The sequence below is a fragment of the Labrus mixtus genome, chromosome 17, assembly GCF_963584025.1.
Source record: "Labrus mixtus chromosome 17, fLabMix1.1, whole genome shotgun sequence".
Lineage (NCBI taxonomy): Eukaryota > Metazoa > Chordata > Actinopteri > Labriformes > Labridae > Labrus > Labrus mixtus.
In genome coordinates this window covers 12644343-12659428 of record NC_083628.1, presented here as the reverse complement: position 1 = coordinate 12659428, position 15086 = coordinate 12644343, and the positions used below count along the sequence as shown (strand labels likewise).

General features: G+C 39.4%; 2 protein-coding genes across 2 annotated transcripts; one reads left to right on the top strand and one right to left on the bottom strand.

Moving 5' to 3' along the window:
• ggcx (gamma-glutamyl carboxylase) lies at positions 1-8140 on the top strand. Its single transcript, XM_061062174.1, has 15 exons — positions 1-185; positions 450-659; positions 751-909; positions 1935-2100; positions 2217-2295; positions 2407-2513; positions 2605-2768; positions 3459-3766; positions 4122-4253; positions 4351-4502; positions 5824-5993; positions 6105-6235; positions 6328-6475; positions 7074-7278; positions 7383-8140. The coding sequence occupies exons 1-15, from the start codon at positions 161-163 to the stop codon at positions 7540-7542; spliced, it is 2316 nt and encodes a 771-aa protein (XP_060918157.1). The 5' UTR covers positions 1-160; the 3' UTR covers positions 7543-8140.
• Positions 8141-8197: 57 nt separating this feature from the next.
• On the bottom strand, positions 8198-14692 carry snx24 (sorting nexin 24). Its single transcript, XM_061062182.1, has 7 exons — positions 14486-14692; positions 12908-12991; positions 11367-11471; positions 11077-11171; positions 10913-10942; positions 10629-10690; positions 8198-10433 (listed from the first exon to the last, which is right to left on the bottom strand). Exons 1-7 carry the CDS (start codon positions 14552-14554, stop codon positions 10363-10365), a joined length of 516 nt encoding a protein of 171 aa, XP_060918165.1. The 5' UTR covers positions 14555-14692; the 3' UTR covers positions 8198-10362.
• Between the last annotated feature and the right edge of the window lie 394 nt (positions 14693-15086).

Below are 15086 nucleotides of genomic sequence, written 5' to 3'. Positions count from 1 at the left end.
TGATCATTCCGTGTTTGTGGGACTGTGACACGTAAGTGTGTCTGTCTCATCTGCGTGACCAGGCAGGACACCTCCACCTGGGACAGGGAGAACAGAGAGAGGACTTTACTGACCCCTCTGTCCCCCAACCAAAACCGGTTTATATCTGAACATATTCAGCATGGAGGCGGGAGACGCGACTGCAGGTGAGCTTGTTGTTAGCAGTGACAGTCAGTGGGGAGGTGTGTGGTGGTTTTTGACAGTTTAATAACTAACTAAGACAACATTTAACCTAGAGACGAGTTATCTATCTGTTCAGGGCTTGAATAAGAACTTAATGTTTGAATTAATCATGCAGGATTTCACACGTTATCTTAATGAAGCTGAATGAGTTTGTTTACGTCGTTTGTACTACAAATAGCTTGCTATTAAGAAAATATGTTAATATGTTAATTCTGTTAAACCTCCAGGAGCTCTTGTAGGCAATGATGGAGAAGGACAGAAGGAAGAAACTGCAAAGAAGGACACAGCTCCTAAAAAAGATGAACCCCGGGGCAAAAGTGGGTTTGAGAAGATCTTTGGGTTCAGGAAGGAGGACCTGACCTCCTGGAATAGTCTAGTGACGCTTCTGAACCGCCCCACTGACCCTGCATCCCTGGGCATCTTCCGCTGCTTGTTTGGTAAGTTAAGTGTGTCTCGTAAGTGAAGACTGCTCCTTGGAGATCAGAAACACTGCGTGCCCCTGAACGGTGTAATGTGTCTTTGTTGCAGGTTTGCTGATGGCCATCGATGTCACACAGGAACGTGGTCTCAGTCACCTGGACTATAAGTACCTGGATGGAGCCCCTGTGTGTCGCTTCCCCCTTTTCAATTTCTTACAGCCACTGCCCCTTGATTGGATGTATCTGGTGTATGTGGTGATGTTCCTCGGTGGGTTATACTTATGTTTAAAGGTTGGGGGAGCGAGTTTAAACTAGCAGTTTGAAGGTATTTACATCAACAGCCAGCTAAGGAGCAGTCAGGAAAAAGCCCCCCTTTTCTTTTTGAGTCCATTCCATTTAGAGGATACAGTCTCTGTGGGGTGGCGGTCTATGGTAAAGATCAAAGCACAAGTACCAGACCTGCAATTTTCCACTTTTGGTTTCCCCCCCAAGCCCACATCTCATGCAGGTTTTTGAGTTTCATAAAGATTCAACCGAATGCAAGTGTAGTGCAAACTTTAGATTACGCAAGACTGCAGACGGGAAGCAGAAAACAATGACAATCAAAGTAAATAAACACTGATTAAAAATCATTGAGGCTAAATACCTAATCCTACACCACTGTGGGTGTAAATCAATCCTCTGGGGGTTTTCTGAACATTTAGCAACATTTGTTTCTCAAAATAAAGCACACAAACATTTATTTACCTACAGAGCAATATTACTTAATTATAATGGTGGAACTTTTAAATGTTCTTTGTGACATTAAAACCATATTCTAATATTGTAGATACATGAATACTGTTTGTATTGAATGGTAGTATTAAAGTACCGTATTTTTACAAGAGGTTTTACACAAACTGATCATTTAGTTTACTTCCTGTCAATATACATTGTATTTCACGAAAGGTATTCAAAAGAGCCAATTATCGTCTTAGACAAAGGAAAAAAAAATCTGAAATTCAAAAAAAGAAAAATGATTTATTTGCTTGCAAGTTTTTTCTTTGCCTTAATATATGATGTGTTTATTTAAGAGAAATTCATCCTTTGTTTTTCATTCATAGCAATTTTTAAAATTGTACTAAAGGAAGTAAATGATAACATCACAATGAGAGTCATTTTCTTAGACTTGTTCAAACTCCCCCAGAAGTGTTTTTACAGACTGAATAAAATCCAAGTGGACTTTTTGACACATTTATGTGAAGAAAAAGAAGATGTTACTGATATTAGCTGTGTTTCTGTTTCATATTAAAGGAGCCGTGGGCATCATGCTTGGCTGTCTCTACCGCCTCTCCTGCCTCATGTTCATCTCCACGTACTGGTACATTTTCTTTTTGGACAAAACAACTTGGAACAATCACTCGTACCTCTACGGCCTCATTGGATTTCAGCTCACACTTATGAACGGCAACAGATACTGGTGAGATGCGAGACTGGTGTTTATATTCAGTTTTTTTTTTTTTTTGCTTATGCATGTCCAATCCAAATGTGTGCGCTCTACAGAGGAAGACATTTTTGTCTGCGTCTTCTTTGCAGGTCAATCGATGGATTGCGGAGGCCCTCCATTAAGAATGCTCATGTGCCTCTGTGGAATTACACGCTGTTGAGGATGCAGGTTTGTGCACAGGAAGCTTTAAGCAACATATATTGTGTTTTTTTTTTTATTTCTTTGTTTTTTACAGATCAAAGCAATCTAATGCTGCCAATGCGTTTCTGTCCCTTCCAGATATTTATTGTATACTTCATCGCTGGAGTCAAAAAGCTGGATACTGATTGGGTGGAAGGATACTCCATGTCATACTTGGCACACCATTGGCTGTTTGATCCTTTTAAGTAGGTGCTATTAAGAAGCTGAGTACAAAGATAGTTTTGTGTGTCTCAATACTCCTACTTAAATCTCACTGTACTTCACTTTATTTCTCAGAGTGATCCTTCCTGTGGAGTTAGTTAATCTGCTGGTGGTGCACGGAGGGGGTCTCATTCTGGATCTTAGCGCCGGGTACCTGCTGTTTTTTGATGTCACAAGACCTTTTGGAATTTTCTTTGTCTCCTACTTCCACTGCATGAACTCTCAGCTCTTCAGCATCGGTGAGTCTATACTTTGGATTCGTGTTACCTACTACGTGAAGCAATTTGCATTTCTTAATCATTTTCTGTTGATAACTAGTAAACGGATTGTAAGATGAGACCTTTTCTCTCCCTTCTCAGTCGCAATTAACAACCCGTGGATCGATTTCTTGATATGAGAATTAAGACTGTTCTGCAGAAAAAAACCCCCCCAAAAGATATGAAGTCTATGCACGCTCTCGAGGGCTCTGCCTGTCTTCAGCTTCCGAACAGAACCAACAGTGTGCAAACTAGCAAACATCAACAAACAACACAACGCACAAAAAGTGTATCCAGTTTGGCCACATTTTAGTGTGGCTGACATTGATGGAAAAATACGGTCAACATCAGCAGGGAATTTCCTGTGGAATATATTTAGACCTGCTTGCTTGCTTAGATGTTGGAGACAGTCTGGTTTATGTAATGCCACTGGCTTAAGCAATGTCAATGATGCTGACTCCTACACCTATAAAGTCCAGCACATTTAACAAATGCTAAGTGCAGTTCACTTAATGTCCATCAGGGGTCATTATTAATTACAGTATTCCTAAAATGTTCCACAAAGAACCTTTTTAAAACACCTTTCTTGTTTCCATGCATACTTTAATCAGTGCCTTTATTTGAGATAAATCATTTTACCTTCATCTTGATGAGAATGTTAAACCTCAACAGGGATGTTTTCATACACAATGCTGGCCACAAGTCCCCTCTTTTGCTACACCGACTGGCCAAGGAGATTCTTCGCCCGCTTCCCAGAATTCCTCAGGGCAGTCCTGCCACTCACCTCGGACCCAGTGGACATTCAGCCAAGCACTTCCTGTGTTTACAGTGAAGTCCAAAGCACAAACACCGAGCGCCAGGAGACCCCACCTGTCGCCAAAGCCGGCAAACTAAGACTGAAGCACAAGCTGGGAGCCATTTTTACTGTTCTCTACATAGTGGAACAGCTCTTCCTGCCGTACTCACACTTCATCACACAGGTAAACCTGCTTTGCATAATCATCTACGCAGAAAAAAATGCATTAAGTAAGATTGTACTTTGATGTCAGCAAAAGCCTTACAAATCCCTGCTGAGTCACTAGACTGATAGTTGCTCAATCAAGAGTCAACAGTCAACGACCCACAGCAAACAGCAGCTCTAACTGGTGTTGTAAAAGACATACATTCTCATCATGTAGTGTAGTCTATGGTATTGAAACTTTGTGGTTTATTCTTGGCCTATTTAAAATGTAAGATCTTGTTTTATAAAAAAATATTCCATAATAAACAGAAAGAATTACAAATATTTACCATGTGACTTTTATGAGAATATCCTAACTCTTAATTATTCCGCAGGGTTACAACAACTGGACCAATGGCTTGTATGGCTACTCTTGGGACATGATGATTCACTCCCGCAGCCATCAGCATGTCAAGATCACCTACAAAGATGGAAAAACTGGAGAAATTGGATATTTGAACCCAGGGGTGAGTTGGGAGGAAAACATGAATGATGGTCATACAACTTACAGCGAATACACGTGCAAGCATCTAAACAAACAATGACACTGTTTGTGCACTGAAGGTGTTCACGCAAAGCCGTCGCTGGAAAGACCACGGGGACATGCTGAAGCAGTACGCTACGTGCCTCGACCAGTTCCTGCCCCGCTATAATATCACCGATCCTGAAATCTACTTTGACATCTGGGTGTCGATTAATGAACGCTTTCAGCAAAGGTAAGAAATGGAACAGTATTCTGTTAATGCAACAACTTCAGATCTATCATTACAAACAAAGAATGTGCTTTCTTTTTTATTCCTTTTTATTTTATTAGCAGTTTATATATCACGGAGCATTTGGAGCTAAAACATTGGTTTATTTCCTCTGCAGTTCTCAGGTTTTAAAAAAAAAAAATAAAGATGATTTAAACTAAATACAATTTGGGAGAGGAAGTGTGAAAACAAGGGCAATGAAACAGGGAGAGACTGGTGGGAGAAAATCAAGAGGTTTGCTAAATTAAGAAAGCATTACAGGGTCCGTGGCTGGCCTAAATCTGTCTTCAGGTGGCTGTGGCTCAGCGGTAGAGTCGTTCGTTTCTCATCCGGAAGGTCAGGGTTTTGATTCCCAGCTCCTGCAGTCACATGTTAAAGTATCCTTGGGCAAGACACAGACCATCGAATAATATTGGAATATTAATCATATCACGATTTTGAAAAGGTTCCTCCTCCAGCAGAGTTGAGTGAGGCCCCCTGTGAGTGGAGCCTTTAGTTAGTGTTGTGTTCCTTGTTTCTACCTAAAAAGGTTAAATTAAAGAAGTTTCCTTTTTACGGTTGTTTGTTGATATTCTGCTGTAGATTTTGCTGTTAAATGATTTATTATTGTTTTAGTGGGAATTTTGTTCTTCAGCTTCCCTTTTATTACTGAAATGGTTTGCTCCAATTAGGGCGGGACTAAGAGAAGCATCCAAGTAGCCAGAGTCTGGGGGAAAGGAACATTGTGGTTTGTGGCAGCTTGCTGTGCGGCTGGGTTTTCTTTCAGCTTGTTAAGTCGAGTTGCTTTCGATTCATTTACCCGGGATTGTTGTTTTTGCTCTTTTCCGCATTTTTGGTTAATAAAATCCACCATGCCTCCCGAGCAATTCTTCTGCAAGAACTCGCCACCAGTGCTGAACAGCCACACTTAAATCCCATTTTTCATGTAGACTTACAACCAGTAATGCTTCAACGATAGTTATCGTTATCATTTTGTCGCAGCTCTCTCCAAGACTATTTCAATATTCAACCTGTGCGATGGAGAGTTTAAAAACACATATTTCTGAAGATGTACGCAAAAGGGGATACTTTCCATATTCCATTTACTTTATCCATCCACTCCTTTATAGTGGGGGGGGGGCTTAGGAAGTACTCAGCATCTAGTACTGTCTATTTTACAAGAAATCATAATGCCCAACATTGCAGGGGGCAGGGCTAGTCCATACTTTGCATTTCTTGTAGTGCTTTTTGATATTTCAGAGTGTAAAGAGTGTGTTTTAAAATTTGCTCTTGACTTACTTCTCAGGATCTTTGACCCCCGCGTTGACGTTGTAAAGGCCGATTGGTCTCCTTTCCGACCAAACGCATGGTTGATGCCTCTACTGGTGGACCTCTCTCCCTGGAGGACAAAGTTCCAGGAGATTGAGGGCAGTTTGGACAATCAGACAGAGATCGTCTTTATTGCTGATTTCCCAGGTTGTGGATCTCTTTCTGTCTTTAAATTTCATTTAGACGTAAAAAAAACAAAAACAAAAAAAAACTGTTTGTGCTCTGTTGTCTTTATTCATTCTTTGTGCTTCCTTTAAGGTCTCCATTTAGAGAACTTCGTTAGTGAAGATCTGGGCAACACCAGCATCCAAGTACTGCAGGGCACAGTGAACGTGGAGGTGGTGGAGGAAAAGAAGAACTACACCCTGCAGCCTGGGGAGCAGATAAAGGTACAGCATCACCCTTACCATCGCTTTTAACATTTCACATATTAACATACACCCAGATATCTACAGTGTTGCACATGTGTTTCTGCGTGCAGGTGCCGGCAGGAGCTTACCATAAAGTGTACACAGTGTCTGAAGAGGCCTCTTGCTACATGTACATCTACGTCAACACCACAGAGGCGGCGCTGCAGGAGAACTTCACCAAGCTGTTTGAGATCCAGGAGCGTGTTCGCAACGGAACAGGTAGAAACATGATCATATCAGGCAGAAACACCATAAAAGGAAGCATTCAATCAGGGAATTTTGCTTGAAAAATGAGCCACAGTAATGTGGCTTCTTATGCCATGGTCCATGTCAGTGAATCTATTGCAATCAGCCATTTTTGTTTCAGTGCAATTTAAAAAAAATATATATATTATGTCAGTTTCAGCCACTTACATAATCAATTTCCAAAAATGTTTGAGGTCCTTTTTCATTACCTTCCTCTTTCTTGCTGCTGTATTCATGTATATGGTTTAAATATAGTAAACAAATTAAAACTAAACTTCCCTCAAGCTTAACACATGATACTGGATTAAAACAAAGATGAACATTAAACAGAAATGACAAATTGAAATCCAGAGAGAAGTAAAAACATAAAAATAAAAACATGAAAGAAGGGTAAGGTGGGGTCATGGAGGGGAGTTGGTATAAGTCTTTTTTTTTTTTTTTTTTTTTTTTTTAAATCTCAACTTTATGAAATAACCGTACAGATGTGGAGGTTAATGTAGTCCTGCCTCAGAGGTTAAAACGAAACATTTTTGTAGCAAATGAAAAAGGAATTTTGAATCTCGCTCACCAGAAACTGAGCCCCTTCCTCCCGAGCTGCAGCCCCTTATTGCTGCAGACAATGACGACGGGGCGGAGGTGAACGCCACCGACCCAATTGTACAGCTGTTCCTGAAGAGACAGCGCCGCATGAAGGAAGTGAAGAAACGCAGAGAGGCCGGCATTCTGCAGCGAATTGAGCGCTTCGCAGTGAAAAAATACTACACAATACGGCGGGGGTGAGTATTGTCTTTTAATGTGCCACCTTTTGCTTTATTTGTGCTAAAAATGCAACACTATGACCTAATATATCTGTGCATGTATTTTGTCATCAATCGTCCAGATTCTTGATGACAGCCATCGCTATGAGGAACCTAGCAGTGGGTCTTCCTCCTCTTGATCAGCTGACGAGAGAAATTGAGTTCGCCAACTTAAAAGAGCCGCAGGCAGATGGCAGCCAGGAAGACCGTCTGAAAGATGAAGTCGGCCACGGAGAACTTTAAAGTTGCGCTGGGATCAAACGCACTCGGCTAAATTGGCTGCATGTGCTGGATCACACACTCGCATGTGTGTTGGTACTACTGGACTGTTACTGAGGCGACCTGGCCCAGAAATCAAAGGATTTTTAATTTTCTAAGCTTCAGAAGCATTTGGCATTTCAGATTCTTTCCAAGTGAAAAGACAGTATTTTTTTTTTTTTTTTTTAAAGTGTTTGTTAATGAATCTGAATCTCTGCAGAGCACATGTTTCTGTTGATGCTGCAGCACACCGAGAATAATTGATTAAACTTGATTTAATGTTTTTTAAGTTTTGAATGTGGAATGAAGTGTTTCACACAAAGGTCTTATAAAAGGGAAAGATTGTTTGCAAATGATCTGACTTGATGAACTGACTGGCACTATCCTGCTGCCTTTATATTTCCACAGCGCTAACTTTCTAATCATACAGAAGAATATGTGGAGCTTTTTCTGTTTTTGCAAGAATTCTCTGAACTTCTATGCGAACCCTGTAATGTGAGAAGCCTAACAAACTGTTTTTAGCTTGTCAATCGATGCGATTTTTGTAGTCCCTTTTTTAATAAAGCGATCATGTTTGAATACATTTGATGTTTTTTTTTTTTTTTTTATTAAAATGAACTTTCAGTCTTGACAAACAAGATTAGTGGAAATAATGAGTTTTATTTGTGTCAGTATTTTACAATCTAAAGTGCTACAGCTCCAGTGTTCACTGTAGTTCGACACTATGGCACATGAATGACACTCAGACAGTACGATGTTGAACAATATCAATAAATATAAACCTATGAAATGATTAAGTGTTTCAACATAGAACCATGATGATTAGTTGAGGTTAAGGGATCAGGATACATTTAGTTCAAAATCAACATGGAGCTGTTCCTGTGCTGTAGTGGAGGTCCAGTCACATTACAAAGTGTTGTGTCATAAATGACTGATATGCAACATCACATTTTATAAAAGCAACAAGTCATTTGGAGTGTTAGCAACATGGGTTTGTGGTTTCAAAGACAGGCAACAACATAAAGACAATCTGTGTTATAAAACATAGTCCACAGTTTTACTGGTAGAAAGTCCTTCATGTCACCATCTGTCACTCAAACACTTTGATGAACAAAATCATTTTGCATCCCTTTAAGTGAAGGGTGAATTTTCCTCTTATCACCCCAAATTTAAAAACTGACCTTTAATATTATGTGTTCAAACTAAAATAGCTATGACACTACGAGTATTAGTGTTAGATACTGACCTTCACAAAGTGTTAGAAGCCTTTTCCTACTTGTGTGATTTAATACTGGAGATCTGTTTTAATTAATTGCACTTTTTTTTTTGCACAAACTGGAAATTCTTTCAAATGTTCTAATTTTTCATTTTCCTCTTAAACCAAAAGAAGCCCATGCCTTACAACTAGTCCTGTCTTAAAGGTGAACTCCAGATTTTAGTTTAGAGGTCTTCAAAAGACTACTGCATAAATAAATATCATTGTACAAATCATTTGTGGCTTATAACTCGGTGTCAGTCGAGGGCTGACGACTATACATTTGAAAGTGAAATAAAGAGTTGCTGTGGTGTTAAAAAGAATTGAGCTTTACGGACCTCTTTAGCCAACTCATCAACTCTGCTTTAGCCTAGCAGCTAAAGGCTACTTTAGTTGCTATTAGCACAACATCAAACTCAACCAGACTATCCATGTTCAAGCTGCATTATGGGTATTGTAGATTTTAGGAAGAAAACAATTCAACTATTCAATAGTTCACCCTCATAAATTGTGTTTGATTTAAAAAATATCATACATTTCACAATGCAAAAAAAAGGGTGAAATGCTAAAGCTGGTGGGCATCATGACCATCCAATAATGTGTCACCTCTTTCTTTTCCTTCCTGCTTTGTGATCCTCACCCCGTGTTGATCACCTGACCATACATGTCGCCCCACAGAGCTGATCAGCACCACAGACGTGACAGTTCTCTGTACAAACGTCTGATACTCAGTAAAGTAAGTCCACAGCGCTGCTTATAAAGCTCAAGTCATTTTTCCCCACATGTGGCACATTAGTGTCACCTCTGCCAGAATGCAGCCTTCAAACTTGTTCCCCTTTGTCCGGCTGCTCTCGGTCCTTCTCTCAGAGGCTAAAATTGGCAACTCAGAAAAAAACTCAACAACCGCAGCGCTGCAGAGGGGAAGTGTCAGCAGCCTGTTAGCAGGTCATGATGGAGCTCCACACTCTGTCAGCCTGCCTCTCTCTGTATGTCCTTCAGTCCAGCTGTCATGTGCATTTTCCTTACTGGTTCTCCCCCAGTAACCATACCATTAACAATACTTGGAGGTTAGGAAGTTAAAACAAAAAACAATCAATCAAACAAAAAAAAGAAACACTGCAATAAATCTTCCCTAAATGGATCAACCTCTTATTTCAATTTATAGTCGATCCTGTGTATTTATTTCAACCTTCAAAACCAAAGTTTTAAGCTCTTAACTTTCTGAAAAAATATGTTTTTTTTAATTCTAAAGCAAAAGTAAGTAAGTGAGTAAACGTGCAAAACTGTGCCACATAAGGTGATGTAAAAATGCTGACAATAACTGTGCTCAAAGTAATTGTGCAGAGGTAAAGACGTGTAAATGACTGTGACTTAGTTCCAGCTATGAATCCCTTTATTTCTTTATGTTTGGATGTGTTTTTTTTTTTTTTTTAATGCTTTGGAATATCTCAATGAGGCTCAGTATGATGTAACATGTTATGCCCTTGCTGATGAAATGTGAAACATGAGTTTCAGTTTGTGGTGAGATTCCCTCAGTCCACTCCGCTGCTCTACCTCGGCTGAAGATCTGGGTAGAAAACTCCGTGCACCACACCTTCAATCACGACGTTTGCAAAAGTGTCTGAAAGTGAAAAAGGAGAGAACGTTTCTGCACTGAGATTGTAAAATGAGATTGAAGTCCAAGCACACTTTTTGATTTAAAACAGATTGATACTGTAGCTGTAAAAATATTTTCTTTACATCTTTTAACTATCCAAACGGATGAATTAAGTGCAGAGTACATATGATAATATGCACACAAATATCCTGAACTCACCATGTGATGGAAGCAGGAAGGGGTCTCTCAGGAACAACAGGACTGGCTGATGTGAAAGTTTACTGAAAACAGACCATAAAAGAAGAAGTCAGAGGTTTCGTGGCAGCAGCATGTTTGTCATAAATCAACATGATGCAGGGTGAAGTCACTGACACGCAGGGTGAAGTCCACGTGCAGAACAAATAGTGACTGTTGTATTAGCTGGTTCAATACGTTGGAAGACAACAACAAAATGATTCTTCATACAATAACGTTAAAAAAACAGGACAAACAGAACATCTCACCTTGATTCCTCTGATTCTGTATCAAAAGACCTGAGACAGAAAATAATAAAGTTAACTTAGTATCCTTCCAGTAGTGTTGGGACAAATCCTCCCACGGATTGAAAAAAAAAAAAAAAACACTCTTCAGTCTTTTATTTTATGGAAAATGTGCAGTTTGAACTCACCCACAGCTTTCTGTTTTTGGCACTGAAGGAAAATGGCGGATGTTGAGGAAATCCAGGAATATCTTTGGAAGAACCCCATTTTCCATAATTATAGCCTAAGAAAAAAGACAAAACAAAAGCAAATTACAATGTGCACAAGAAGCAGCCGTACACAACCCAAGTGACCTCCATGACTTTTCTCTGGTGGACAGTTGGAGTTTCTTTAATCCCCGACATCTGTACTGGGTTTTTCTGTTAGTGTTGGGTAATCAGTCCCATCAGGGGGATTAAAGTGTGCTGTGTCAGAGTACCTGCAGGTAGAGCTCTAGACCATGCCTCCTCTGCTCCAAGACTTTGGGGACCCAGTTTCTGACGTGCTTTGAGGGAATCTCTGGTGGCTTTATGCTCTTCTTTAGCTGGAGGGATTCAAAAACAACATTGAAATATAAACTGTACATCACAGATCACGCAGCAGAATAAGCAAAAAGTCTTTAAAAACAGAGCTGAGTCCACAACAATAGAGGTGCTATTAGCTTAATGCTAACATATCCTACATTATCAGCCTGTTAGTGAAGCCACTTTTTACTGGTTAGCGGTAAGCACAAAAACAGAAGGAGCCAGAAGGATAAAGATAAAGAGATAAAGATAAATTTTATTGATCCCCCGTGGGGGGAAATTTTTGCATTTTACACACATTTCCCTTGTACTGATCACTAACCAAAATATCTGTGAAATTCAAATGAAACAGAATCTTGTTATAATCCACAGTGGAGATGTTGGTGGATTTCACAGGATGAGTAAAAACTTTGACTTGCTGGAGGGAAATTCCAGGTATCACCTAATTATCACCCATTATTATGGTTAATCCTGGGAACTACGAGTGTCCGTACGAAATAAAATAGCAGTACATCTTGTATTTTTTAGATGTGTAAGTCTGGACTAAAGTCGTGGACTAAGAAGCAAAGCTTGACTGAATACAAATGTACAATTACAACAGATCTGTATTTTTCTCCTGCTCCTGTTTGATTTGTATTGATACATGCCCTGATTTATTCAAGGCATCTTTACTTTATCCTTGCCTCTTAGTGAGTTGTGCCTGAAGATAGCCCGCTGGCTTTTCCAATCTTTAGTTTAATTCCTAATCTTCAGGAGCACCTGGACTTTTCCTGGAGTCCACCTCCTTGCGACCGTGAGCACCTGATACCCTCTTTTTTTTCTACCGCCATTCAAGAAGCAAAGCTGGGATGAATAAAACATGAACAGCCCAGTATGTTCACCATAATCACAGAAGACAGACAAGGAAGTGAAGTTTGCAAACAAAACTAAAGTGGAATATTGAGCAGGACAGGAAGAGGAACTGATCTGAACAGCTACACCCTCAAATAAAAAACAAGTGTGGTGAGCGTGGTTAACCACATCAAAATATCATGTATTATTTTGTTCATCTGGGGATGCATTCACTGACTTTTAACAATCAATCAATGCATGTTTTGTTTTTTAAATATACCCTATTGATTGTCTCTAAAAGCTCGGGATGGAATATGGAGGCCCAAAGTGGCCATAAAGTCCCATTGTGATTTTTTATTTTTGACAGAACGGTCAAAAAGCCCAAAACAATCACAAATACAATTATAACTTTAAATGATATATAATTAGCCTTTTCAACACCAAAACAAGACAAGCATTTTAAAACTCAGATAGCAGTGGAAAGAGATCATAACATTTTAGTTCATTTGCACAAATCATGTGATGAAGCGTCTAAGGTTCAGGACTTAGAATGTGAACGCACAAGAAAGGAGAACTTTGTTAATATGAAAAAGTTTACATCTTAAGGGGAAGACCAAAAACCCACCATTTTATGCAAAGCGTGGAATTCACTGTAGCGTTTCTCAACACTATGCTGTCTGCCATTCATCAGCACGTCGATCTTAAAGACCTAAAAAAAGAGGAACAAGACGTTAAGTAAATCATGATCCCTCATCAGAGTCCAATAGCCACAAGTGTTCCCTACCCGAGCCGCTTTAGTTCAGTTTGAGTCGAAGTCAGCGAGTTAGAAAGAGGAAACATCTGTAGCTTCTGTCAGGGATACAGTTAACATCCTTAAACAGACTTTTACTTCCCTTACTCTGCTGGATTCTTCCCTAAAGGCTGCTGATAAGGCAAATACAGTACTTCACTGTTCCTGTCAGTATTGTGTAAAACTAGGAAATTCACTCTTCAATGACGGCTCTTCTTATGACATGGTGACAAACACACGGACCGCACGTCACAGGACAGACGCGCGACAGACTTATTGTATCAACCTGGAAAAGTACAGCGAGTTTTCAATGAGCCAAAAACACAACAATAACATGCTGTCTAAAATGTCAGATAGAACAGACAACATGAATCATTTCACATTCACATTTAACTTGAAGCAGATCTGCCCCGAACAAACAACTCTAAAGAGTTCCTCTGTTTGTGTCATTGTTCACACTCACAGCCAGTACTATTCATTTAGTCACAGCAGGCTGCTGACTCAGCTTCTATGAGAGCATTTCTATGTTCAAAGGATTTGTTCAACACTATTGATGGGTTTCCTCTCCAGTCTGATTGACGGATTAAAACGACCTTCACATCTGTATGTTAAATATGGAGCTGCTGTCTGAAGCCAGTTCTCTTTTTCCTTTTTTTTTTTATGTTAACTTAGCATGAAAATGAAAATAGAATGAGACATCCTGCATGTCGGGCTCCAAGAGAGACTATGAATGGATTTTTCAAAATGCCAAAATGTATATTATACGGTTTAATTTGGGAAGAAAATGGCACGTGGTCAGCACCTCATATCCTGAGATGGAGAAACTTGAAATGGGAATTATTTATGACAGACAGTTTGTGTTGACATGGGGAATGTAGAGGGGTTTCCCCCCCCCCCAATGAAAAAGCTAAAGCATGAGTTGTAGCAAATGTTGGTTACAGTGATATATTGCTGATGTGCCAATCTGAAGATAAATTTACAGGATTTTTTTTTTTTTACTCCTACTTTGAACTCTCTTGAATCGTCATTTGTGTATTGACAGCCAGCTGGGGGTCCATCTCTGCTCTATGAAGTGCGTGGGTTGGCAAACATGGCTTTTAGCTCTTGTTAGACAGAAACGTAAAAGTCTCACAGATTTAAACAAGTCGTAAGTGTAACTGACGAGTCAATGAATCATTTAGTAAAAATAATGACATGGTTATAATGTATGAACATAAGGAGGGATCAGCGCTAAACACACACACACACACACACACACACACACACACACACATCAATTCAACAGTGACTTTAAATGTGCTTTGTTCTTCGGGGTGAAGAGGACAAAATCTTCTTATTCAACAGTACAGAAATAACATCTGATGACAGCAGCAGACGACAGAGACACACAGAGGTTATTATAGAGCAGCTCACCGTGTACCCTTTCTCCATCGAGTTGTTTTCTGAACGAAACGACGGGATCGACACTCTGACCGGATGCATTTTGACTCTGAAATGTAACAGTTCCCAAGGTAATTTTTGATCCTATGACACTCACACATACATGTGTACACACACACACACACACACTGCTGGTGGTTTACTCCAGTTGGCACTCCGATAAAAATCACTGAATTCAAACCAAACAAGGTAAACAGAGTCTCAGTAGAGTCCCCTGGTGGAGTGGAGGACACTGCACATGATCAGATGGTGATATTGTGTTTCATCATGAGCAGAAACCCGATGTTCTGGAAATAATAATAAGAAACCAAAGTTTCGATTATAAAACAAACAAATAAATACATAATCATAAATTCATAAATACAAAGTAATGTCAGGAAATCCATATATTGTGAATAACTAGAAATGTTGCAATATCATTCCTGTCACAACAATGACAAAAACGTTTTTCAAAGAGGAATTATTATTATTAATATATATATATATATATATATATTTTTTTTTTTATCAAATTCAATTCTACAATTCTGTTTTTTAATTTTTTTTATTATTATTTGACATGTCACCAGACAAT

Coding starts and splice junctions, on each gene's coding strand:
- ggcx (XM_061062174.1), top strand. CDS start 161: ATGGAGGCGGGAGACGCGACTGCAG. Junction 660..750: donor CATCTTCCGCTGCTTGTTTG/GTAAGTTAAGTG, acceptor TCTTTGTTGCAG/GTTTGCTGATGGCCATCGAT. Junction 910..1,934: donor GTATGTGGTGATGTTCCTCG/GTGGGTTATACT, acceptor TTCATATTAAAG/GAGCCGTGGGCATCATGCTT.
- snx24 (XM_061062182.1), bottom strand. CDS start 14,554: ATGCATCCGGTCAGAGTGTCGATCCCGTCGTTTCGTTCAGAAAACAAC. Junction 11,172..11,366: donor GTCTAGAGCTCTACCTGCAG/GTACTCTGACAC, acceptor CTTTTTTCTTAG/GCTATAATTATGGAAAATGG. Junction 10,434..10,628: donor CTTCCTGCTTCCATCACATG/GTGAGTTCAGGA, acceptor TTTCACTTTCAG/ACACTTTTGCAAACGTCGTG.